The 27987-nt window shown below is 35.8% G+C and overlaps 2 protein-coding genes across 4 annotated transcripts in view; one reads left to right on the top strand and one right to left on the bottom strand.

Annotated features, from left to right (window-relative positions):
* The first annotated feature begins 963 nt into the window (after positions 1-963).
* LOC146000175 (GATA zinc finger domain-containing protein 1) lies at positions 964-13713 on the top strand. Of its 2 annotated transcripts, none has more exons than XM_083137523.1 (4): positions 964-1029; positions 3434-3493; positions 9016-9202; positions 11330-13713. In XM_083137523.1, exons 1-4 carry the CDS (start codon positions 976-978, stop codon positions 11518-11520), a joined length of 492 nt encoding a protein of 163 aa, XP_082993649.1. In that variant the 5' UTR covers positions 964-975; the 3' UTR covers positions 11521-13713. The 2 variants fall into 2 exon arrangements, with proteins under 2 accessions (XP_082993649.1, XP_082993644.1); XM_083137518.1 differs by having other exon boundaries at positions 983-1482.
* A 501-nt stretch (positions 13714-14214) lies between these two features.
* The window catches only part of LOC145987194 (putative helicase mov-10-B.1), a 68643-nt gene continuing 54870 nt past the window's right edge, over positions 14215-27987 (bottom strand). Inside the window, exons 16-21 of one of the 2 annotated variants that reach the window (XR_014441626.1) lie at positions 26714-26841; positions 26107-26227; positions 24650-24826; positions 19226-19427; positions 18241-18358; positions 14215-14569 (exon numbers count right to left, since the gene is read on the bottom strand). Coding sequence is in view for 1 of the 2 variants with exons in the window: in XM_083121715.1 (XP_082977841.1) it covers positions 18342-18358; positions 19226-19427; positions 24650-24826; positions 26107-26227; positions 26714-26841 (645 nt within the window). In the remaining variant the exon portion in view is untranslated. Of the gene's footprint in view, positions 14570-18012; positions 18359-19225; positions 19428-24649; positions 24827-26106; positions 26228-26713; positions 26842-27987 lie in introns of those variants that run through there. The other variant, XM_083121715.1, reaches the window with a different exon arrangement.

The following is a 27987-nucleotide window of genomic DNA, read 5'->3' as shown; positions in this document are numbered from 1 at the left end:
TTTATGGATATGCAAGAAGATGTAATTTGACGATCTAACAAACAGTATAAATAAATATCAATAGATGTTTTTTTTCATTCTTGTGAAATATAAGTGAATAGCGATTAGCGAACTAAATACATAAAAAAATAAAAAAAAAACTCAGGAAGATGACTAAAATCGACTACCAGTTGATAGGGTCAGAAAAAGAAGAAGAAGAAGAATTACAAACTCACAGATTATCTTCACTTTGCTCTGATTGGTTGTTCCACAGAATCTAGTCGAAGAAGTTAGTAGCAATTAGAACATGTCCTATTCCCAAAACCAGTCAAGCAGTCAGCCAGGCGGCCATGATTACTACCCAGAAAGTCAGTTCATCGCCAACTAGGGCATTCCAACTAGATATCCAGTTCCGTGTGATAGGGGCTTAATTCTGGTCATACTTTATACTCACTGGGAAGTCACCCTGTTTTGAGTTCATGATAATTTGACAAGGAAAAGAACTAGGGGTGTGCGGGATCCAGAAACGTCGGGACCAGGATCGGGACGGGAAATTTTTTCCCGATCCCGGTCCGGACTTCGGGAAATTACTTCTCAACTTTTCGGGATCCCCGCAGTCGGGAAATACTGAATGGTCATTTTTAAAGCGTCGTTAATTCTCGACGTTTCCTCCATTGTAAATGTAAATGTCTGAAACGTATTGGAAATTGTAAGTTTTTGTATCAGAAATGCAAAAACAATCACTTAAAGTGAAAATGACGTGTAGAATTTTAGATTTCCAGTGCTTCGGGAAATTTTGAACATTTCCCGTCCCGAATGTCGGGATTTAAAAAAAATTCCCGTCCCTACCCACAAAATTCTGCCACGCACACCCCTAGAAAGAACGTTCTTGACGCAGAGTGAAGCATGTCTTTTGACGTTTTGAATTCGAACGGCAAGAATTGAAACGCGTATCGCATCACCATATACAAATGATGGTGACAAACGACGAACAGGATGCGCCTCTCGTGTTTGTTGAGTCTGTGTTCCTGTTTGTTGGTGTACAAACTGGTAAATTGTAATCGTAATCATAACCAACGTAAAATATTCATAATGCCAAGGAAGTAAAGGTTACCAAATAGTGTTAGTTAGGACACCTCAAAGAGTAACTTTTAGTATTTTATGTAATTTAAAATGTCGTATGAATTAAATCCGGAGTGTTTCAAATGCAAAGTTAAAGAATCTCCTATTTGGAAGAAAACACCAGAAGGAGAAATTTGTAATTCTTGTGCCAAAGCTAATAACGACAGTAATAACGATGGTAATAACAGTAATGGAAGTTGTAAGGAACGAGAACAAAATAATTTAAAACCAAGCTCACAAGATAATAATAATAGAACAAAATTGACGGCTAGAAGAAGCGCTAGGAATACTAAGATCTATAAAACCAGACTAAATCCATATGCTCTTCCAAAACCTGCAGCTCCAAAAGGAAAGGGACGAAGAATAATATTTAAGAAGAGTGTAAGTTATTAAGTTCCCGTATATTTTTATGCATGCATAACAAGTTTATATTTATCGAACAATGGGATGTTCGAATCCCAGGGAAGGTTTGAACGTCTGCGTTTTCTATTATCTTCATTCTTATCGTTGCGTTTGACCTAGAAAGGTAGAAAAGCGATGTAAAATAATCTAAATTGGAATGTTTTTTCATAGGTTAACGCCATCAAATGGTATTCAAGACTGGCGTAATACAGGTGGACTGTATTAAAAATTAAGGTAAAACTATCAAATCCGGGAAATGTCTGTAACTCGTTTATTCTGTAATTGTTGACATTCGTACTTACCTATTCTGCATTGCGAAAGATTATTTAACAAGGGATACCGCTTTTTTAAAATGAAATTAGTATCTATTGTCGACATATCGAGTAATTATTGTTCGTTCTTTTCTCGCTTCCTGAACACCCAAAATGGCCAGCAAATCTTGACTAGCGTTGTGTTTCAAATGGCAAAGCAGTGTTTCAACCTTCGTAACAGAAAAAACCCCGCATAGCCCCGAAAACCATTCCTGCGTAGCCCCAAAAAACATTCGGGATAGTATTACCATCCACGAGTAGCCCCAAAAACAATTCCCGCATAGCCCCAAAAACTATTCTGGATCGTATAACCATTCACGATAGCCCCACGCACCATCACGGTTAGGTTAGGTTGGGCAATATAGTGAAAACCGGGGATTACGTAATCAGATGCTCGCAACATCCGGTTCAAGTACATGGATGGAAATGCAAGCAACAGCTTTCGTGCATTGGACGGACATTATTATAGAAAAATACATGATTTAGCGGCCACATACATTGAAAAATGTGAGAAAACACTTCTAGGACCTTCCAAAATTACACAGAAACTCAATTCCGTAAGTACTTTCTCCTGTAAATTTGAAGAAATCCATTTCCCGGCTATCACATTTTTACTAAAATGAAAATCTCGAACACAATATTTATAATGTAAGGTAACGGTTCCGAAAGTAAACTTGAACATTGTGGAATGTAATTAGCGTGGTCAGAGTTTTGTAAGGTATTATTTATTGGAAGAAAAAAAATAGTAGTTAACACAATCATCTTTCAATTGAGCAGCAAGACTGCCATACTTTCACGGTGCCACACTGCTTGAAGATGTGTTATGATTGAGACTATATATCAAAGCCTTTAGAGACGTTATTAATGCTAAGAGGCTTGCGTTTCTAACCTATCATTCTGCACAAAAAATGCAGTAAGTAATCAGCATGTGTTATCATGTTGATATTGGAATAACACAATCAAACCTTTGCCCATAAAAAACTGTTAATAGGTTAGGCAGGTCAGGATTTGTGGCCTTGGCATTTTTTGTTTATAGAATGTGGGTGCATAAATACCAGCCCAGCACATATTCTGTCCAGAAATAAAGTGCCACACTGACAACTTCACTATAATATATCTCTGCAAGCTGAAAATGTTCATTAAAAAAAAAATCCACATTGATGAGAGGGTACAAAAGTTCTCTGGTGCTAGCTTTTGTGATTCAAAAATATTTTTCCTACATTGTCTTCAGTAAGGTGTCAAGACTAGTTAATATCCCCTCAATAGCCATAAATGGCTGCTTGACCGATAAAAAATATGCAAGTATTGAAATGTTGCTATTCAAGAACTGTAGTTTTTCTGTACATACTGTTTTCAAATGTTAAAATGCACATAGCTATGTGCATACATGTTTGTATTACGAAATGTTTATATATTGTTTAAAATTACTCAATCATAGACAAAAATCTACCTGACCTATTTTTTAAGAAAAGAAATAACTAGGATAATGAGGTACTGCAAAGTATATTTATTAACACACTAGTTCCATTGGTTGTGAATAAATTACTTGTAAGGTAAATTATTTTTCTAATTATTTTCCATTTGTTCAGTTAGAAATATATAATTTTTTATATTTACAGAGTACAAAAGCACCAACAGCTGTAGCAACTCCCGTGACATGTGATTATGTATTCTATAAGGTAAGCATGACCAGGAGTTAAACATTAACGAAATGATTTTGAAAACTCTACAGAGATTACTAGTGTATGTGTGTAGTAGATTAGTATTATATCCTTGCATAATAGTAAGTGTGGCAAAGGTAGAAAATGTATTAATTTATGTATTGTTATTTTTTAAAAAAGGTTTAATTTCTTACCAATAATTTTTATGGTTTGCAGGTCTGAACTTAAAATTATTGGAAAGTATAGAGTTTGACCAATAAAAATATAGCATCTTATGGTTTCTTTCAAAACACTGCATGCAAAATAGTGTCTCTCTCCCTTGGCCAAGCACATTTCTATTACTACAAACAGCATGGTCCTAATTTTTCACCAACTAGGCCCAACTTTGGAGCAAAAGGATTAAAACAAGTATTATATATTGGTACTCTCTTCACAAGCTAGTACAAAAATGGATTACCATAGTGCAGGAGCCAGCTTTTTTCTTCTTCTTCTTTCTTTCAAATATGAGCTAAGAAATATTAATCTTAAAACATTTAATTTATTATTTAATACAAGATTGGATTAAAGTAATTAATTCTTGCACCAAAGTGGGCTTACTAAAGAAGGCTCAACTGCATAGGCATAGTTTTGCCTGTCCGCTTGGGGGGGGGGGGGAGCTAGCTGGGGCTAACTTTATTAACACTTTTATCCATTACAAAAATCATCACAGGCATTCTCCTTGGGAAACAGGTGATACCCGAAACATCTTATCCAAAAGAAATGGAATTGTTAAATTGAATAAATACACTATTATATATGGTTGTAAATTTATTAAAGAACACATTTCTTCTTTAGAATATAGAAGGTATAATTTTAATATGTGATATATTAATGGGTAATCCTTTATTCATGCTGCAAGGCATTTAAAAGCACAATCTATATAGGTAATGGAATAGTAAAAATTTAAATTTCCTTAATTTCTATACAACGAAACTTCGCATTTTCCTAATTTTACTACAACTGAGATCCACTTGCGACTAGATTCGTGAAGAAAACTCTAAGAGAACTTAGAGAAGAGAGAGGGAATGAACTTAGTTGGTTTGCCATCTAGATAATCTGATAAATGTTTGCAAGATACTTAAAGTGAAGGAAAAGTGGGGCGCTTTTCCCCAGTTTAGAGAATTCTCATATAGCATCCCCAGCACTAAGATAATTCCCATAAGCACTTAATTTGCTGTCTTTCACTGCATCCCTCGTCCATGTTTTCACGCTAAAATTCCAAAATTTGAATTGTATGAAGTCTTTCCAGCTATCTCCACCCTCTTTGCGGCCACCCTTGTGCTTAATATCCAATCGAACAGAAACCAATGCCATTGTAAGTTTCGTTGATTCAAATTATAGTCCAGTACCGCCTGTTGGCAAATCAGAAACCAAATAAGAATGAACAGCAACATAGAAGTTTTTGCCAACATTTAATGAGCAGTGAGGTATTAAAAAATTAATGCTTAACAAAGTCATGTGTATTTTTATATGTAGATACCAGAGGCGTGGCGTGCATGTAGCCGGTGTTACTGCAGGTAACAGCAAAATGTAAAGAATTAAAAAGTTGTTTCAATAAAATGACAACATTATTGAATACGTTAATGAACACCGTTGCCGTCGAGCAGATATTGCCTAGGACATTTTTTCTGCAGCTGACTGAAGCGAAGAGGGAGGCCATTCCGCTACCCTGAAGAGGCAACAAGGGAGAAGAGGGCACCAATTCAAGGAAAGAACTTTGGGGCATAGTGTGCTATGGGGTTATTCATATGCCTGTTAAGGGGCCCTGTTGCCGTTCAGACCTGCCGGGATCAGCCAGTGTTGTCACATCCGATTGGCAGAAAAGAGCTAAATCCCGTCTAATATAGGAATACCATTTCTGTGAAGCAACTAGAGGTAGACTGTAGAGACAAGGTTGGATTGAACTACAACTGAGACCAGTTAGGTAATAGACGAAAATATAGTTCCTTGGTGTGATTCGTTATTTGGACAAACCTTGCTCCAAAATACTAAGGTGGCAACAGTAGTACGTACAGCTGGGTGCTTCCCTTCCACAAAGGAGCGGAGTTCTGTCGTCTGCTCAGTGCTCACCACACAAACGTCAACCTGACCCGAGAAAAGTAGGGTTATTCTTCTTCCCCTTCGCACCTCATTGCAAAGAAACAGAGACAGATGAAATATTGACAAGGGTCTACCACTATTCATTCGATTTTCGTGGTAACTGTCTCATGGGTGGTAGTTCTTTCTAGGAGTGTTTGTGGCTAAATCACTGTGCTGATTGCAAAATAAAAACGAAATGAACAAATATGTAGCTCGAAGACATGTTTTCTTTACCGGTGTGTGTGTGTGTGTGTGTGTGTGTGTGTGGGGGGGGGGGTGGTGGTTAATAACGTCTAGCAGGCATAATTGTCTTACTGATAGCTGGTAACACTTTTGAAAAAGTCACACCACACCACTGGTAGATACATATGGGACTCTGTAATTAAGTGCACTAAACTGGAACACTATAAGTATTATGATGCTTTCGGATGTTAAAGAAATGTATATTGAAGAAGTGAATTAAGGAAACGAAGAATTACAGACTATTACAAAACTGAGAACCTCGCAAGTTACTGAATTATCATGAAAGGTGCAGTATTCTTGGTTTCAATATAGGCTTAAGGCAGTGCTCGAAAAATCTTCATCAGAGCTAGGTGCCAGCTCAGAAATTCAGGCACCAGGAAACCACCTGTTGGGAATTGTGCATACTATAAGAAGTTGAGCATCACCGTATTGAAAACATTGCTAAATCATGTGAAAAAGCAGAAAATTAGGGGTTGGGGGACAAAGAGTAAGGAATAGTTACTGATTCTATGAAATCTTCACAACATTGATAAATAAATCATAACACCATCAAGCCTTGTTTCCATGATATGAAAAACTCAATATGCTGACCAAAATATTTTAAAATAAAATAAATTTCTGCCTTGGTGAGCATATTGAGTTTTTAAAAAAAAATCATTTTCTAACTTACCCTGTACTACAATTTGAACTTAGAATCTTCAAAAATTCGTACATGCAAACTTAAAAGAACTGCAATATAACAGCTAAAGATCACAGTTTCCAGGCTGAAATTTTTAGTTGCCATGGCGACCTGGCGACTGGGATTTTTCGAGCCTTGGCTTAAGGATAAATTATTTTTTAAAAATTAAAATAATTACCATTTGTGCCTGAAATCAAGCTCTGGATGAAACAAAATGCAAAAAACAGAATATGCACTAATAAATGATGGCATGAAATATGTAGAAAGTTGCTATCTATAGGCAAAATATTATTTAATTATCCTGAAAACTAGGCTTTTAAATTAGAATCGTTGACCAAATAACTTTTTATATAACCCTGGCCAAGTGACTTCAAAAGAAAACTGATTGACATGATCACTTTGCCTATGCATTCTTTAAATTTATTTCAGAAATTCAAGTCTTGTTTACTCAATGCCTGACTTTTACTATTAATGAACTCTCTATTAAAAGGAATGATCATTCTGTCATCTGTGCCTTAATTTCACATACAGTATGAGCACAATATCAAAGAATGCATTGCTTGCATTGTAGAATTATTTTCCTGTAGTTTACGGTTATTACAAGCATAAGAAAACAGTTTTTCGTTGTGACGTTTCAGGAGAACACACGCTCCCTTCATCACACATTTATTTTCATTTTGACTAAAGATACAGTTATAACAATGGTTAGCAATTTTTTAAACAAAAAGAATCCATTATATAATGGATGTTGTCAATGTTACATTGTTGTAATATAGCAACTTAACTGAAAAGAAGCAGTCTGTTTTATTTTTATTTCAGATAAAAAATTTTGATCACATTATTTTTTTAAAATTATGAATCCCAAATATCATCAGGTAATTCGAAGTCATCATTGTTTTCACAAAGTCTCCTGATGTTTTCTGTTACATTAAATTTTAAAGATGGTGGCTTACTCCATTTGTGAAAAAGGAAACTCCATACTGGATCTATGTTACCATTTTCATTGAAACGTCACAACGAAAAACTGTTTTCTTATGCTTGTAATAACCATAAACTACAGGAAAATAATATCAAAGAATGATTTTTCCAATAATTTCCAATCTACAAAAGATGATTAAGACTTCTTGCTGTTATTCAACCAGCATAAGCACGTGTCCTTCCACGATAATCTTCCGGTGGGTTACTTGAAACAACAAACAAGCTTCTTCTTACTTCCAGAAGAATGAAAATCCCGAGACTCCCCAGGAGATACCAGAGATTCCTAGAGCAACATCCCTAGAAGTGATCCACAAGATTCACCTGTCACCAGGAGAGTTGAACACAACTTTCAACTGCACCGCCTTCGTGCAATGAAAAATCCAAATCTGTATATCTGCATACATACCGGTAACGCGGTGCAACGTACACAAAAGACTTGGAAAAGAGTGATTTCGCCAATGAACTGTAGTGATCACCACTTAATAAAGCAATTCCGCACGATTGAATCGCTTCTACAGGATTGTGACATTTAGGCATACATCTTTAAAAGTACCCCACGCAATACAAATCCACAGAAACTAAATTCACTTCTTTGAATTGACGCCTTTTCCCTATCAAAACTGCTATTCTGTTTAAGTCTCTACAATGATGGCGTTTCTTTTTCATGTTCTAAAAAAAAAAAACAATTGTAGGAACTCGTTGTTAAAAGGCTACATTTTATGTAAACACTGGTTGCAACGCCACTATTCTTGAATGTAACAATGTTTACCTAGCGCTCCAAGGTGGAAGATCAAAAGAAATAATGGTGTATTTTCTTTGAAATCTTGTTTCGGAACATATGGTCCCCGTAAAAATGCCACATGCACTTCAACTTTCATTGTATTCTTTCCTTATCTGTGACTGCCACACTACATAAGTAATACATGAAAGTTTCATGAGAATTATCTAAGTTCTGTGTGCAGTTTCTCTTTCCTTAATTATTTTATGCATATGTCACATCCGTTTGGGGGGCTAATGACTGGTTCTGGAGGGCTTAGCCCCCTAGCCCCTACCTAACTATACCTATGCTCAACTGGTAACAGCATAATTAACTATGTAGTACATTCTAATGCATGGCCATCTCTACCATATTGCTTCATATTTCAAAATCCGGCTAGTAACAGTGCAAACATTTATAATCTCAAGTTTATAATTCTGATTTAATGATACAGAAAACACACAAACATTAAAAAACAGATATTGTAGCTACTCATTATTTTATAAAAATGCAATGGAAATTTGCATATTGGAACTTGAAATATATATATATGGATTTTAAAAATTATGTTGTTAGATGAAATTTTTTTGCCATGGCAACTGGGTGCCCTGTATTTTTCTACCTAGCTAATTTATTATACATAATTTTGTAGGATTTAAATGACTAAGTACCCTCACAGCATTGTCTGTGTACTGAGAGAAAACACTTGCACTTCATGCCACAATTGAGTTGGTCAGCTGACTTTAAATTTCTTTTTCTTTTTAGGGTTCATACATTCAAGTGGGTGACATTGTGTCTATGATAGATGTGAGTGGTGATGTCTATTATGCTCAAATACGTGGGCTGCTACAAGACCAGTATTGTGAGAAGAGTGCGGTTGTTACTTGGCTCCTACCTACTCAGTCAAGCCCTCCACCCGAAGAAGGTTTTGATCCATCAACATACATAATAGGTAAATTTCTTTCAGCATTATTGCTAGCGCATATTTTCAAGAAACTATATCGTAAGAGAATATGGTTACTTATGATTTTTTAAAAAAATAATTATGCAAGATGTGTGATCTAACTGTTGGGGAACAGCTTGTCACACATGAGTATTACTTATCTTCACATATGGTGGAATAGTATTTTTGATCTCCATTAATTGATGTTAATTGTTGAAGTTTTCTATACACTATTTTTCTTTATTATAATACTATGCTTGTCTGGCAAAAACAAGACAAGTTGAGCTTTAGTTGTTGTTCTTACTGCAAATTAACATTTTTTGTGTTGTGGTGCGACATAAAAGGTCCTTGTTTGTTATATTACTTAGTGCACTAAAACTGAAGAATGGTGCATTCTATTTGATAACAATACTGCAGTAACGCCAACATTTACCAAGTTGTATCTTGAACTTTGTAAAAAGAATGCGATGTTAAAAACTGTGCATGTCAGTAATTTTGTGTCTTATATAATTTCTTACTTAACTGAAAGTTCACACTGGTTAATGAGGTATGGACCTACAGTTGGAAGTGGGACTGGAATTTGCCCCTACCTGGAATCAATTCAAATAGTGCTCCAATGTTTGTAGTATTTGGTAACTATGTTAAACATATAATAATAGCCTCAATATAATAAAGTGTTCTCACCTTGGCACATCAAATGTTTGGTATCCTATATTTCACCATATTTACTTGCCTTCTTCAGGGATTAACCCATTACCTGTGGTGGATCTATATATACTCTCACTAAAAGTGGTCCTTTTTTGCAGTGTGTCTATACAAAGATGGTATTTCAAAATTAACAGTTGTATCGTGGGAAGTCATTTTTATAGACACCACTCTTTCATGCCTTTATTAGTCTATATGGGCAAACAATCCATTTTTGATGCTTTTGCGGTTCTTGATTTATTTTTTTTTTTTTTTTTTGTAATTTGTGTTTTCGTGCATTTTACAATTTACGGCAGTCTATATATAGATTGCTTTCATAGCTTCATTATGCGGCAATTCTTTGTATAGGTATTATTTACGATTGGCGGTTGATTTATATAATGATGATTTCTTTTTGGAAGCACTTTCCTTCAACGTCTCTTCAGGGAAGGGGTTAATTATGAAACAGGAGTACTTACATACTGAAGGCTGCAGCATTGTACCGATTCTAACTTCCATAGAGACAATATGTTTTAATCTTACCCCTTTACATCCAGTACTACAACCATTTTAACCTTGCACTATGGAGATCCACTTTTATACTTTGCAAGTAATCCTGTTTCATAATTCATCCCTGAAGAAGCCAAGTGAACTTGGAAAAATATAAGATACCAAACCTTTGTATGTACTATGGTGAGGACACTCTTATATTAAGATGTTGGTATGTGGTGTGAGATATGATTTACACTTTGAAGTAATAGCCCATTTCTCTTCACTTAGAACCAGAATAAATGGTTATTTTGCATTTTTTAGCCTTTTCCATTTTATTCATATCAACTTCTTTCAAATCCTTCATCTCAAAATCCATCCTTTACTTCAGCATGAGTTTAAAAAGAGAGAGATAGAATATGCATCTTCTTGGTCACAGATAATGACAAAGATAGGAAGGAATCACACTTAACATTCCAGGCTGAAGGAGATTAAGAATACAATAGCACTTAATTCCCCCCCCCAATCTTTAATTTCAATATCTTAAACTGTCCAGAACCTGCTTGTGTGGAATTACCCAAGTACTTTCTCTTATGAAAAAATAAGCTCTGTCATCTGGATTCACAGCCAGTGGATCATCTGTGAAGATGGTGCTGTGTCCTGTCCATGTGTGTGTTTGTGATTGTTCCTTCATCAATTTTAGCATTCATCCTCATCTTCACAATTAACCGAAGTGTAAGAAAAGTAACGTCAACTAAATCAATTAATAATATCAAACTTCCATTTTAATATGTAAACTATTTTTTTCTTTTGAAATAGGATCTTTAAAGTTAAGTCTTCAACTTCCGAGCCTTGTAAAGCTGATAATGATTACCTTGATGGCCTATTTTTTCCCCCTATATAGTGCATGGCTGCACTAATGGTGAATGCATATTATTTCTATTTTTTCCCTCCTCGTTTCAGGTCCTGAAGAAGACATACCAAGGAGGTTATCATGTATGGAGTTCATCATGCATGCCCCATCAGAATATTTTAAAGCTAAGAACAGCCCATACCCTCCCCTGTCTTACAAGCCTGATTCTGGGTTTATATGGACTCGGCTAGGTCCACATAGAGTTAGCCCACCAAGAGTGGAGGATATCGAAGAATCATAATGTAGAGTAAGAGTGTTAATTGAAAAATTTAATTCATGGCTGTGAACATTTCAAAATACATGTACATTGCATAATGTGTTCAAGGGTTGACACGAGTTATTTTTGATACCATTATATGAAAAGTATTACATGTGGTAGTATGTAAGACATTTTGTTAGGGAAGTAAATTGCCTACTTTGAGTACATATTATGCCCATTTATACTTTATTAGCAAGAAAAGTGTTGCTTGGATGTTAAATGTTTTCATTTAATATTTCAAGAGTTATTTTTTCTTTCTCATGAAAGCAAATCTTTTATTAGATTATAATTAAAATATTTGTTAGGTTGAAAGACAGGAACAGACAGTTTGAGTTTGGTGTTAAGTCCACTTTATGCCCAGGAATGCTAATCGGACTGGACCTACAGTTTAAAGTGGATCCGAACCACTTGTGCCTTCACTGGGTATCAAACCTGGGACCCCTTGATCACAAGGGTACGACATTACTACTTTACCATCGGGGAGGCCCCAAAACAACAGACAGTTTCAGATGTGCCATCAGAAGTTTAATGGTTGTAATTTACGGACAAGAATGGGTTTTTAGTTGTCTATTTGCAAACATGGTGTATGCTTCCATTGCTCTGTCTCTTAATTTTGTACTAGCAGCTTAAAGATTGTTGAAAATACTACCACACAGGCGAGACACCTAGTATTCCATTCCAATTACTTTCCCAATAATAACATTTCTAATATGTAAGTTAGGAGTAAAAACATATCAAGAACTCTGAACTACATGATTTTTTAGCACTGTAAGTACATAATCAAAACATAGCTCTCTTGAAGTAACGCATATCTTGTCCACTTATTATGTGTGATCACAAGTTCAAATAGTATTCATTCCATTTTTGGTTCATGCCACCAACACAATTTTGCACCATTGTGGTTCTAACCGATAAAAAAAAGGCAACGGAAGAAAAAATATTACACTTTTTTGTACTTCTACACCTCCTAAGGAGAATATCTGATGAAGTGCCACTTTTGTGCTTTCTAAATTTGTTGTGTTGTAAGCATTAGAACTTGTAAAATATGTAAGGTGATTAAAGATTTAGGACTGGGTTTTAAGCTTCCTTTTCTGTAAAGGAAAAGAAATGTATACATAATATTTTCTTCCCATCAAAGGAAACATAAATAGGAACATTAAAGGGATTGAAGATACATAAACTGCAAATTGGACAGTGGCGGACAAGTGCCACAAATAATCCACATCAAGAAATTTTGTGTAATTACATAAACGAGTAGGTTGATTGAATTGTTGTTTTAAATCAACTTTATGCACAGGCTAATCGGAACTGGATCTACAGTTTAAAGTGGGATCTGAACCACTGTAACATGTGCCTCCAACAGGTATCGAACCTGGGACCCCTTGTTTACAATGCGACGGCATTACTACTGCAGGAAGGCCCATAAAAGCGTAGGGTACTAAGTAAGGAGGTGATATTTGTTGAGGATTTTAAAATTATTTTGTATCATGTCTGATTAACATGAAGTGTATTCTGCATCAATGTTCAAGTCTAGAAAGATAAATTCAGACTCCTTGTATTAATAGTGGCGAAAATACCTCATAACTTAATGTAGATCAAAATATATATATGTGTGTATATAATTGATTTTATATCATTATTTTGCTGTCGCAAAGTTTTTACCTAAGTTTATTATAATAAAAGTATTGCACCTATGCATAAATGTTCAAGATGATGCAAGCATATGTATTATGCTTACAGTGTATTAATAATGTCATAATAATATCATGTGTATTTTTGGATAAGATTATGGAATGGTTAGTTGTATGTCTGCCAAGTGCTTTGTGTGGAAATGATTGTTAAATGATAACAAAAAATCTGTTTAGCTTTAAAAAATAGAGAAAAATTGATGTATATCAAAACTTGTAATGTAGTTCACAAGAAATTGAGAGAATTATGAACCTGGTATTTCATTTACTAAAATTGTAATTAGGGATGTGAGGAATCAGATTCCCTATGTGTATTGAAAGGAATAAAAATCTGATGCCCTTTGAAACTTTCTAAAGTGGTTTTAAAGCTTATTTTCTTGTAATGTTGGTCTCAACAAAGCAAAAATTTATAAAATGCATTAACCATCAACACTATATATGGTTAAAGTACTGGATTTCATGATTAAATAACAGCTGTTTTAATATTCTGATTATCTCACTTTAGGATCTATTTTTTAAAAATATAAAGAAAATCACTCTCTGTTGTATGTATGGTATACTAACATACAAACTAACATTTCCCAATATTCTGAAGGACTTAAAAAATTGTTACTATTTCTATGTCTTTAATTCTTGCTACCTCTTGGGTTAATTGCGATAATGAGACAAAGTTAAACTGTCCCTGCCTCAAGCACAATTCCAACTGAGGATCTCTGGTGCCACAATGTGTCTGATGCTGACCACTTCACCATGGAGGCTGACCTTTAAATTGTTACATGTGTGTATTATCATCATCAGAGTTATAAAAATAACATGCAGTTGGCCACACAGATGTGTGGAGTCAAGTTGTCCATTCTGTCACCACATTCACTCGCTCTGTTTTACCAGATATGAGGTTCAAGAAATGAAGAAGGAAAGAAATGTCAAAAACAGAAATATTGTTGACAATTTACATACATCTTTATGGGTAACTGTACATTTAGCTGCTGAAGGTCTAGAGCAATTGTGTCTTGCACTATGACACTACAAATAGTGAGGGAGTGGAATAATTGTTTACATGAAATAGTTGGCTGTGCAATTTGTCATATATACTGTTGCACTCCGCTGGTCTTGGTAATTAATCAATTACCAAACTTAAGTCAGAAAAAAGTGCAAAATAGTTACATCTAAAATAAACCACCACCATTGAAATAATACTGGTTACTTAATGCTACAATAATTCTTGTTTACTCGGATGTTTTCCCCAATTCAGGAAATCCAAATCTACTGCTTCTTTTTGGTAGCATGTTGTTCCATTTCTATGAAGTTTTGCATCATTATGTACATGGTTCAAATTTAAATACCTACGACAGAGAAATAAACATCTTAAATTGAATTCATTTTAAATCAAGCTGTGAAATTAGAAAATATGAACTTCCTCTAATGTGCATTTTCCAATGTTAATACTATACTAAAAATCTAGAAATAACTTCTAACACTCATAGGCATTGGAATTAATGATAAAATGTTTGCGGACATTTTTATCTTGATGCTAGTGTTGAATTGTATTGTATCTGTAGTAAGTTGAAGTGAACTTAAATTCTTTTAAAATTGGCTCTTTTAGCTTGAAGGATCCAGGGAAAGACCATGTTAGAATAACAGAAACTGGTGAAAAAGACATAGAACAATCTGTCAGATGCACATGCACACACCCACACAAAATATGTTTATAATAAGGTGGACTAATAGGATTATTTTTACTCCTGATAAAATGGTAACAGAAAATTCATCCATAGTGATAACCTCATGTAACAATTTGACATGGAATGTCAAAATGGATTGCACAAATTCATCATATTTTTCTTATAAATTATTTTTATGTATTATTTCTCTTGTAGTCTACGGTTGTTACAAGCATAAAAACAAATTTTCTTGTTGTGACGTTTCAGAACACACACTCCCTTCATCAGACATTTATTTTTAGTTTGATCACTTGTTGTCAGTTCACATCATCGATGGGAAACATAAATTTGAATGTCTGGGTTAGCTTCCTTCATTGCGGAAGAACACTGGAATAAATTAAATAATGAAAACGGTAACATAGACCCACTATGGAGTTTTCTTTTTCACATGTGGAGTAGGCCACAATCTTTAAAATTCAATGTAACTGAAAACATCAAGAATCTCTGTAAAAGGGATGATGATATTTGGGATTTATAATTTTTAAAAAATGTGATAAAAATTTTCATCTTAAATAATAATAATAAAACAGAATGCTTGTTTCACAGTTAAGTTGCTACATTCCAACAATGTAACATTGACAATATTCATTGTATAACTGATTCTTTTTTAAAGATTTTTAACCATTGCTAAAAATAAATGTCTGATGAAGGGAGCGTGTGTTCTCCTAAAACGTCACAACAAGAAACTGTGTTTTTATGTGTGTAACAACCGTAGACTACAAGAGAAATAATTCTACAATGCAAGCAATGCATACATACAGTACGTCCATTTCGATCTGCAGCCGAGAGATCGGGAGAAACGTGGCGGGCAGCGCTGACGGAGATGCCGACATTTGAGGCCTGTAATGCCCGCTTATTTTTGTGGACATCTTGCAAAACAAGCACTAACCTGTGTTATAACACGCAAAAGTTCTTCTGTAATTCTTCCAAGTTCCACCCTTATATACACAAATAAATACGCTTTAGAAATTATATTAAGAGCCACAGATAATACTCTGTAAAACATTTTAATCATAGTTTTGACCAGTAACGTCCTGCTTAAGTTTATATCCTTGAAAGAGTTTTGTGTCGATGGGGATCGTTTGGAGGTTTCGAATGTGCAACACTGTATCAAGATTACGCTGCAGACGAACCGTTAAAAGCTAATGGTGTTCGTGAGCTTCCTTGCAATCCGAAATCTAGCTCAAGTTTTTTGTTCCTTTGCGACTACAGAGCTGTGAATATAGTGGCAGGCAGATGTAAACCAAGAGCGTGTTAATTTCGTACTGTGCGTAAGAGTGTTATTGCAGTGTGTATGTGTGTTGTGTCAGTCAGACGACTGGAATGCCAGCCGCAAGGTTCACGTTAGAACAAAGAATTTTTATGTATGACACTTACGTGAAAACAGACTCGTGTCGAGACGTGTGTAGGCAATTTGTACAGAAATTCCGAGGCGTGTAGGTGGACATCACTTTGAACAACTCTTATAACACAGGTTAGTGCTAGTTTTGCAATATTTATATAAATGTCTGCATATGTCCATAAAAATATGCGGGCATTACAGGCCGCAAATGTCGGCACCTCCGTCAGCGCCGCCCGCCACGTTTCTCCCGATCTCTCGGCTGCAGATCGAAATGGACGCACGGTACAAGAAGAAATATTTTTATGAATTTCAAGATATATGTAATAAACTTAAGTATCCATTATGTTTTTAAGTTAATGAAATATGAGCCAAAAAATCACGACTTTCAAGTGAGAGAGGGACCTTTTCGAACACCCCGCACATGTGACCATGGGTTTTTAAAACTATCTGTAATGGGTTTTACCTTAGAAAAAAGAGGTTGCACATTAGAAATTTACGAGGGTGAATCAAATATAAACGGGAATTTATTTTTCATAATTTATTGAAACAAATGCATTACTTTTCTACATAGTTCCCTGCAAGTGAAATGCACTTTGGCAGCAGATAGGGAGTTTTGCAATCCCATTTTCCCAGAAAGTCGACGGACGTGTGCTCAGCCAATTGCACACAAACTCATCCTCAAAATGCTTACCTCCCAGTGCTTCTTTTAGTAGCCAAACAAACAAATGGTAGTCACAGTGGGATAAGTCTGGACTATATGGAGGATGTTCAAGTGGTGTCCAATGAATTTCCTCCAGTTTGTCACGTGATGCAGCAGCTGTGTGAGGTCTGTTGTTGTCATGAGGCAGCAGGACATTTCTGATGGATGTGCCACGTCGTTTGGTCTGATAAGCAGCCTTAGCACTTTTTGAAGAGTTGATTTTTCAGTAGCCCAAGTTGTCATGAGTGATCATGTGAGCACTACCATAGCTTATGCCTACTGCAGAAGAAATTTCACTCACTGTCAAGCGACGATCACCTTCAATAAGATCCTGAAGAGAATGAATGTTTTACTGAGTGACGCTTGTTCTTGACCGCCGTTGATGTCTTTCATTTTCCAGTTTCTCATACTCCAAAAAAAAAAAAATGTGCCATTCATAAACATGGATCTCTGAAAGGGTGGACTCCCTAAACTGAGCTCGAAGTCTCGTCAAAATTTCAGCTGGTTTTACCCCTTCTTTTCTAAGAAATTTGATAATGATGTGTTGCGCAACTGATGGGTGTACCTCTTCTTTCTCTTTCTGGGCTCACTCATCGTGCTACTGACTGATGTGGAGAGTTGGCAAGGACTCCAGGGAAGAAACAGACTACACACCCCCAGCATCACCACCTCAAAGCCACAGGGCTGTACCACAATTTCCCTGGCCATGCAAAAGAAATTTCCGTTTATATTTGATTCACCCTCGTATTGAACAAAAACCTTCATTCCTGATTGGGAAATGAAAGATGCGGTAGTAGATAAATACCAAGAAAATAGTACTCACTTTGTCCGCAAAGCTGTTTTATTTGCATTACCTATTAATTTCAGTGGCCACTGCCACCATCCTCGTTGGAACTTCTTGCACTGTTGCTTGGCGTGTTTCTATTGTTCATAGTTCCATAGAGTACTATTTTCTCTGTATTTATTTAAAACCTTCATGTTCATAAAAAGAAATACAAAATATCAGAATTGTGTATTCAATTAAACACTATTTATTAATTTACCAATCCAGGACACATGAATTACACTTGTATATACAGCTTAAAAATTGGTAGGATCATGCACCGAATTGTAGTTTATTTGTTGAAATATCAGATCAGTAAAGTTCTCTGCAATTTTTACTAATAAACTTAGTTTGATGGTACCTATGGAATCCCCAATTTCTTATTTTCTTGACTCAGAAATTGCTATCAACAATTCTTGAGTAAATACCTGGTACTATTCGTTGCCTTTATATCAACAAGAAATTTTTCACAGAAGATAAAAGTACTCATCACAACTTTCCTTTAGATGGGAGCAGCATAAAATCTGGCTCACTTGGGAGCAGGACCTGTAAGCAGATTCAAGCAATTTTCACATACTAGGAAAAAAAATGTTCCTATTACACAATGAAGTGTACAAGGCACACATACAAATATACACATAGATGTTAACTCTATTTCAACATTGAGTGGAACTAAGATTTTACACTTTCCCACATTTTAAAATTATAAAATTTTCCTCCATTCTAGATGTTCATGTGAAAATTTCACTTGTACCACTTTAGAATGCCTTTACAGAAAAAAAAAGTTCAGAATCGGAGATATATATGCACATCCTTAATACATACATGGTGTTTGGTTTAATCTTCGAAAACTACTTATTTAGTATTTTGTTTAAAAAATGGTGCACTTAAATTTATGTTCATACGAATAATAACAAAATGATAGAAATATGGAAGCAAATGATATGCTATTTATAGAAACATTTATTGGCAAATTACCAACATGATATTATTTTAATTAGTTCTATTCCTAATATATTTGCAGCAAGATCAAGGCAGTACTTCCATTTTACATAATTAACTTTAGTGCGAACTACTGCTATTTTTCATGATAAACATTATGGATGGGCTGATATGACATATTTTTAAAAAAAATACTGATAAGAACCAATATAAATTTACTAGTGCCAATGTAAAACTGCAAATGAGAGAAAAATAATAGAGAACCTGAATGGTTCAGCCATTCACCTGCTTAATAAATGCATGTCAACAAGTGAATTCAATATGTTTTACTTTGAAAAAGTAACAGCATATTTAGACATTGATTTACAAAACCAAAATGTATGAATTATACCTTCATATTCACAAAGTAATAATAAAATGGTGGAATGATTCTTTCTACTGTATACAGTCAATTGTAAAAGTATATCCTACCTTCTATTCCCACATAACTCAGTCTCCTCAGTAAATCTTCCACAAACTTGTCATCTTTTTTCTTAAACTGGCACCCAGTGTAAGATTTGTGTTCTTCGGCAAATTCAATCAGTTTCCTCCATCGTTTGTCTCGGAAAAGATTGTAAGGGTTTCCAACCACGATTAGAAGAGACCTCGCTCTTGTCACTGCAACATTGAATCTCTGCAAAAAGAGAAACATATTCTTTGTTCTACAGTTTGCATAAAAATAATAATAAAAATAATAGCGACACATATCCTCACAGCAATTTTCATGAATATCAGTATCTAAAGGTCACTATGCCAGCTGGCTAGGCAGTGCCCAAAAGTCATTCTGCTTTACCAAACTCAATCGACGTCCCCACAGGACTGTGGTGTGGAGACGTGCATCAGTCTGGTTCAACGGCTTGTTGGCAGCATGCATGAAATACTCTGTGAAAATGCATGACTAGACGGGAGGGAAAATTTGGGGTTTTTAAAAAGAAACAAATAAAACAGTTTTTTTTGTTTTAAACATGTTTTAAAGAAGAACAAGAAACATGTTTTAAACAAATGAAAAAAAGAATTATTTTGCTTAAGAATTATGATTAATAAGGAATCTGTTAATCATTAAAGGAAGGACTGTGTTTCTAATTATAAAGAAAACACTTGATTAACTTTTTAAAATACCTATTTAAGCTACTCTCAAATCTAGCATTTAAGCTGTTCGAGAAAGTTCAACTAATCCACACTATCCCCGTGCTACCTACTCTTTTTAACAAAATAATTTCATCGTGAATACAACAAAAAACTGACATTAACAGCTATGTGCAGTGTGTCACTGCGGAACAAATCTGTTTCATTCATATACTATTCAACTTTATGAATGTTATAAACACTTCTAAAAAAAAGTAAATAAAACATAGCCAGGTGTTTTAAATGTGCCCCATGGGTACTCATTACGATATGTTTTTGTTAATTGAAATTACATTTTCAGCCATTGAACAGACTTCTGTTCACAAATAACTAGAGTATCAATTATCAAAATGTGTTTTCAACAAGTCTAAAATAACGTTACAACACTGCATTTTTTAAACTTTTTAAACATTTGTAAAAAACAATGACGTGAGTCTTAAAAGTTTAAAATAAGTTATATGTTGTTCTATATTTCTATAATGCTGTAACTTGCGAGTCCGTCCACTCGTCCACTCTACTCCAGGATCAAAAGTTGAAGAAACAATACCTAATCCTTCCTCAGACATGCTCGGTGCCAGTCATTGCATCCTCTACTTTGAGCGTCGGCACAATTTCCTTTGAAGGAAACTGCTACTAGTCGGGTTGGATTCGGCCTGGCAACAGTCCTGTCGATAGAGGCCGACGACACGTACCCACTTGCTCGGCTTTTGCGTGCGGCCTTGCCACCTGGCATAGTGGGACGTGCCTTTACACCGGCATATAAAAAGCTAATGAAAGCAGAATACTATTGGGTTCTATGGGATGTCTTCACCCATGAGCAGCGTTAGTCACTTGTTTCTGTATTTTAAATACACTTCTCCAGCTGGTGCTAAAATCGTATATCCATTCATTTTCTGAGAAAGCATTTGCTATGAAGGCGTAACAAGTCTGTGTGAGGAGCTTTTTTTATCGGCATTAACTGACCACGTGGTGACTTTTTATTGTTTGTGCAGTGACTGCGTATTGTTTCAACAGTGTCACGTGATAATATTGTTGCTGTCTGGAAAGTGCGAACAAGCAAAAATGGGTAAAAAATGTGACATTTCACCTCATAAGCAAGGGCAAATCCCTGAGACAGATTGGTGGAATACTGAAATGAAAATTCATCATTCAACGGCAAGCAGTGTTATTAAAAAACAGAATGAACATCACAAATCGTCTCTCCGACAACGTTGTGTCAGAAGGAAGAAAACATCACCTAGAACAGATCGCAAAATAAAAACTCAGCGTTGATCGAGGACTGAGTTCCCGCCAAATTGCGTCTGTTCTGCGAATGGACCTTGGAATTGATCTCAGTCATACCAGTGTAGTGTCTCGATTGCAAAAAGTGGGTGTTACCAAGAAAAAAACACGTAAGAAGCTTCAGCTGACACAGGACAGCAAAACGTGAGCTTGTGAGCCGATACGCAAGCTGGACTGAGGATGACTGGAAACACGTGATTTTCTCAGATGAAAAGAAATTTAGAATTCTAGGAAACAATTCAGGAGTGAAGCTGTGGTTAAGAAAGGGGAAACGAACTTCAAAATGATTGTATTTCTGAGACACAGAAATTCTCTGGGGAAGTAATGGTATGGGCTTGCTTTACAGCTAACGGTATTGGAAGGATCGAGATATGTGAAGGATCAGTTGATTCTGAAAAATATATGCACATTTTACAGCACAAAGTACTGGTAACAGCCAGAGATCACTTTTTTGGGTCAAATATGGACTACTTCATCTACCAGGGTGACAATGCATCATTCCATCGATCACGAATGGTTAATCAATGGTTTACAGACATGGATATTCCAAGACTTTGTTGGCCACCTAACTCCCTTGATATGAATCCCATTGAAAATCTTTGGGCCATTATGAGTAGTAAACTGTGCAACAAGACATTTTCAAGTAGGCTAGAACTCATATCACAGATCGTCAGGGTTTGGTTTCATGAAATCGAGGTTGATCTTTGCCGTAATCTTGTTGCAAGCATGCCTCGACGATTGGCTGCATTGAAGAAAGCCAGGGGAGGGGGGGGGGGGGCACTACCAAATACTAGTGAACTGTTTTGTATCTGTTGGAAAACTAAATGTTGGTTTACCTTGTGTATTATGAGCAAATCGCTCCTGATGATTTGATGTTTATTTGCAATTTTTAAATTACACCATATAATTCTATTATTGTAGGCCACACACATAATCACATTTATATACAGTACTGTAATCAAGAATTCATGTCAACTTTCATTCTGGTTAATATATCTTTTGTAAACCATGTGCGAGCTAGTGTCCCTATTTTTTCATTACAAACTATAATATAAAAATATATGAATTGCATCTATGCATAGGAAAAAAAAAAAAGCTGACCACCAGGGCAGAGTGGTTATCACAGAATGCTACAATGCCAGTGGTCGCAGGTTTGAATCCCAGCATGGGGATGGGTGTTCTTGACAAGCATCTCTTCATCATGTCATTACCCATCCTCATTGTCGCAATTATTCAAAGTGCAGAAATGTGCCTTATTCAATCAAACATAGGAAGAAAACTAACTTCTATAGTCTATTTCACCTTGGTCTACATATACATTTAGCACATCTAGTTGTTACATTCTTTGAAATATTGATGCATTATTAATTGAACAAAGAAAACTACGAATAAATGAAGTAATTAGCACAAGTATAACAAATAGAGAAATGCAACAAAGAAGATTGTAACATAAGCCAGTTTTATAATGTCTGTTCTCAAATTATGAAGATGGCATTGAAATATGGAGAGAGAGAGAGTCAATTTTTTTGAGTGGAATAGAACTTGAGCACATCATCCTCCTTAACATTTGGTAGTTCTAATAATTTTTCTGTTCTATTATTATGGACATTACAATGGAAATGTTGACCTGGTGGCTGAGGATGTTAAGTGGTCGACTTTCAATCTTGTCACCAAAGTTTCCAGGTTCAAGTCCTTGCCAGGGCATGATTTTTTTGTGAAAGTCTCTTCATCAATTTAATCTATTCATCACTCATCCTCGTTGTTGCAATTAGCCAAAAGTGGCAGAAAAGTAACATAAAATAATAAAAATACAATGCAATTATAAATAAAATGAATATGTGAGACTGATAAAAAAAATCACCCTAAGATGTGTGTTATCAACTCTGATGCCCAGCCTATTACACAAATGAATACATTTTCAAATTATGGTGAACTGATTCATCATTTTAGAAGCTTATATCTTATTGGCATTTTTATAATTATTCTAGTTAATTTTTATATATGTATTCTTTGGGCTCCCCAATGCCATAGTGGTAACATTGTCGCCTTGTAATCAAGGGGTCCTGGATTCAGATTCCACTTTAAACTGTACCTTTAATCCTGATTAGCCTATCTGTGTATAAACTGGATTTAAACTCAAACAATTTTATACACTCAATGAAAAAATAAAACTGCATTCTACGAGGGTCGTTCCATAATGATTTACAATTTCGAATACCCAGCATCCCATGGTTGACCATTGAGCTTGTCATGGCAGTCACAGGTCCTTGGTCTCTCACCTGATATCAGCACTGGACAGAAGTGGCCTAATCCACATGAACCATAGCACATTTCCTGCACCGCTGTCAGTGTGTGCATGGACAACATGGAAGGACAGCGCTGGATGACGAGATTCTTTTGGAAAGAGAAGGTGAGTGCCACAGAGATAAACCACAATAGTCAGAGAAGTATGGTGTGTGTGTGGCAGCACCTGGAATCCCATCTTGGAAATGGAAAGCAGATATTTCCCGACTGCTATGCGGGTGCACATTATCATGTTGCAAAAGCACATCTTTTGCCCATTTCCCTGGCCACATCTTTTGAATGGCACGGACTCTGGAGAGTGGGCCATACATGCTGCACTGTTAATTGAGGTCTCTGGTTCGAAGCAGTCGATGAGGGTGATGCCCTCAGTGTCCCAAGAGTTTGTGGCCATGTGCTTGCAAGCTGAGGATGCTGTCCGGAATGTCTGGTGTTCCCATTGCATTGGTTGGACTTTTGTCTCCGACTCATGGTATTGGAGCCATTGCTGCCAAGATGAGGTTCCAGGTGCTGCCACACACACACACACCATACTTCTCTGACAATCGTCTGTTAATCTCTGTGGCACTCAGTTTTCTTTCCAAAAGAACCTCATCGTCCAGCACTGTCCTTCCATATTGTCCATGCACACACTGACAGCAGTGCAGGAAATGCACCGTGGTTCACGTGGATTGGCCCTCTTCTGCCCAGTGCAGATATCAGGTGAGAGACCAAGATACTAGCTGCCTGTGACTGCCATGACAAGCCCAATGGTCAACCAGGGGATGCTGGGCATTCGAAGTTGTACATCATTATAGAATGCCCCTTGTAACAAATTACTTTATGAAACAAGGTAGAGAACCCTGTGTATTGATGTGAGCACATACAGATCAGTCACAATAGAGATGTGATTAGCACTCCCTCTTCTCCCAGGTGTTGATCCCAGGCACCTACTGATGAGAGATTAATGGATTTTTTTTTCACCTGAGATCAGCCACCTTGGGAATTGAATCTTGGTCTTTCACAGTCAGATACTTCACTGGCTGAACCACCACTGCTTCCAGAATAAAAATGAATAAATGGGAAATGTTAGTTGTCGCTATACCCAACATATAGGCTATGTGAATCTTAAATTTAAGTATAGCTTCACAAGCTAGCAATTTCACGTACCCTTTTATCAACAAGGAAGCCTAGCCTAAATTTCTTATCAAAGTCCAGCAACTTTGGATTTGACCTGACTGTGGTGATGATTATTACTCGCTTCTCCTGCCCTTGGAACACTTCCACTGATCCAACTAGAATATCCTTCCAGCCTCTTGCCTCAAGATTTTGTTTCAACTTGTAGACCTACAAGGAAATAGAAATGGATTATGCTATATCCCGGTTTAGATTACTCAAAATAACTTAAAATGACTTGCCTTGTAAAATAATTTACAATATTTATCAAAAACATTTGATCTTATTCCTGTTAAAAAGATTTCAAGAATTTGAAAAATTTAATGATCATATTACATGTAGATGCTTTCTATGCAGAAATCTCTGATCAGATGACCAGGGATCCTCTTAACATTCTTCATAACACTTCATGCTTTCTGAGTTATCCCACATGGGTTCTTTGGCAAGACAACGGAGTGGTGCCTGTGCAGTACAACAATCTGATGGGAGGAAATCCAACACATACATACTTTCCGCATGAAAATATGTATAAGAAGTGTGATGTTAAAATTTTCTCGGCATATTTTGACATCTATTACTTAACAATCTTTCCATGCAGCAATATGATCAGAACTTTTTGTGCAGAAAGCACCCATGTCTAGTACAGCCATTACACTTAGTTGATCATCGTTTGAGATTTACTACAATCACAGATAGGTACAGACAAGAGAGAGAAAAAAATTCATGATACTTTCCATGTCTTAAACACATATCATAATGTAATGCATATGATACATCTATTGAGATGTCGGAAAGTGTTGCTAACACTCCTTTATGCAGCCACCTGGAAATGACTGATGGCTCAATTTTAGATGCCATGCGAGGAAGTGGGTGGTGGTGACGCTATATTCTGGAACATAAATCAATACCCACACACACTCAACACATCCACACACACATGGCTACTTTTACCTAAGATCATTTAAAACCATTTAAAACATTTGATTGTTGATTTGGTTACTTTGCTTTCCTGCCATCTTTGGCTAATCACGATGATGAGAATGAAGGGACAATCACAAACACAAACCACATGGAGGATTATACTAGCTGTGAGTCCAGATCCCAGAATCTCGTTAGTCTGCAAAATGCAGTCTATGGTGTACTATGTGGAAGAGAGGTTGACGTAAAAGCTGAACATTTTTAAGATGCAACTTCCTCATCTTTACTGGAACACAGCAGTGTCTATTCATCAATGATAATTAAATTAGAAACTAGTTTATATTATTTTCAAGAGTATGTTGATAAAAATCTGTTAGTGGTACCATGGGATAACACATTCTAAATTTCACACTACCTTCTGTTGTCCTATTTTGTGGAATTCTTGATATACATCAAATTAATTAAAAAAATTAAAATAAAGCTGCATTTGAATATCATGACAACAAAATTTGGTATAGAATCTTGTATTGTACCTGTCTAATGTATGGAGCAACAATACCAATTTCTGATGGCTGAAGTGTCACCCTTGCCTGAGGATCTAGAAGCAGCTTCAAATAATGGAGAATCTCTCTTATTTCCTCCTGATTATAATAGCTGCAACAGAAAGACAGGACAATTATATCCACGCTGATGAACAATTATTTTATGAAACCAACTGAAAAAATGTAAAATCATTTAAAGGATAAAGAAATTCTAATAATAAATTATTGCCCAATGTATGTTGATGCAATTTTTCAAACCCCTACAGCTTGTCTATGTATTTCTTTCATCAGCAGAAACCATCTTGCAATTCTGAAGCAAACAAAAGTAGGTGAAATTTCCTGCAATTACTAATATCATCTGATTTGAAATGTTGAAACAACAATTTTGACACCCAGGGATATTATGATTTAAATAAACAAATGATAAATGTCAATTAACATAATACATTAAATATATATTAATAATCTTCATAAACATAGGACACAAACGGAAACATTGGAAACAAAGTGTTTCAATTCCTGTGCCATGGCTGATACATTATTTAGAGTACATACTATTATGGTGTATTTCAATTAACACATTATGCAGTAATTTTACCTGGGAGATCTTCCTTCCCTCCTGTCCCAGCCAAGAACACCATGGAATATCACAGGGAATGGCTTTATAGTTTTGTTTGGGAAGTATCTTATGATTGGGTCATTTCTTACTTCCTCAGGCGAGTGGTACTGAGAAACAAAAATAAATTATGTTAATCTTCAAATCATATGAAATGCTGAGCTAAATTTATCCTGTAAGTAGAGACAATTAGAGCACTATAATTGGGCTTGGCCTGTTGGGCTCTATCAATAAAATAAAATAAATAAAATGCCCATTTTGCTTTGCTTGAAACATGAAGTGTGAAATAATACGCTGTAATGTTCATTTTTCATGTTTTTGGAAGATGTGAAGCACACTCTTTAGAACCTAAAAATCGAAGGTCTAGTAATAAGTATAGTTTTTATAATTAAATTTACGATTATATGCACCATTTTAACAACAAATCGCCATTTTATATACCACTTTGGATCCTGGAATGTGGCCAGTTTTTGAACTGAAATCTTGATCTTTTATTCATCAATGTGTGCCTACCTATTAGATACACTAAATCCTTAACCTGCCATTTACACATTCAATTGGGCCATATTCGAGCAAGACAAATTGCGCCATATTCGAGCAAGATAAAGTGGAAATAACAAAGAACTTAATCCTGAAATAAGTCCAAATACGAGGGTCACTATTTATATTTTGAGCCTTGGCAACACTGATTGAAGTTAGGCGCGATTTAACGTTTGCACGGAATCATCTGGCATTATTGACCATAACGTACTTCAAATGTTTTGTCAATAGCTTGATTTGTGTTCTTTATGTTGCCTTGGAGATTGCACGACGACAATAAAATGGAATTAACTCGTGAACATTTTCGTGCGATGATTTTTTACGATTTTCGACGTGGATTATCAAGACAAGAGTGCATCGATCAACTTACTTCCACATTTGGCGATGAAGCCCCATCCTTTGCCACTGTGAAACGCTGGTATAACGAATTTAATCGTGGCCGCCATTCGCTCACCGACGAGATTCGCGAAGGTCGTCCAAAATCAGTTGTTGTTCAAGAAAACATTGATGCTGTGCAAAACCTAATACTGCAAGATCGTCATGTGACATACTGTGAGATTGAGGCAACCATAGGCATTAGTTCCACCAGCATATATAAAATATTACATGATCATTTAGCTGTGAGAAAGGTATGTTCTCGTTGGATCCCACACAATTTGACAAAAACTCAAAAAGACGCTCGCGTCAATTGGTGCAAACAAATGCTCAATAAATAC

Source organism: Lepisma saccharinum, chromosome 1, assembly GCF_977018435.1.
Source record: "Lepisma saccharinum chromosome 1, izLepSacc3.1, whole genome shotgun sequence".
NCBI lineage: Eukaryota > Metazoa > Arthropoda > Insecta > Zygentoma > Lepismatidae > Lepisma > Lepisma saccharinum.
This window is presented reverse-complemented; position numbering and strand designations above follow the sequence as displayed.

Bases quoted from the DNA above. Each gene is read 5' to 3' on its own strand.
- LOC146000175 (XM_083137518.1), top strand. From the start codon at position 1,153: ATGTCGTATGAATTAAATCCGGAGTGTTTCAAATGCAAAGTTAAAGAA. The intron at 1,483-3,433 runs GTAAGTTATTAA...TTATATTTACAG, and splicing joins GAATAATATTTAAGAAGAGT to AGTACAAAAGCACCAACAGC. The intron at 9,203-11,329 runs GTAAATTTCTTT...TCCTCGTTTCAG, and splicing joins TCCATCAACATACATAATAG to GTCCTGAAGAAGACATACCA.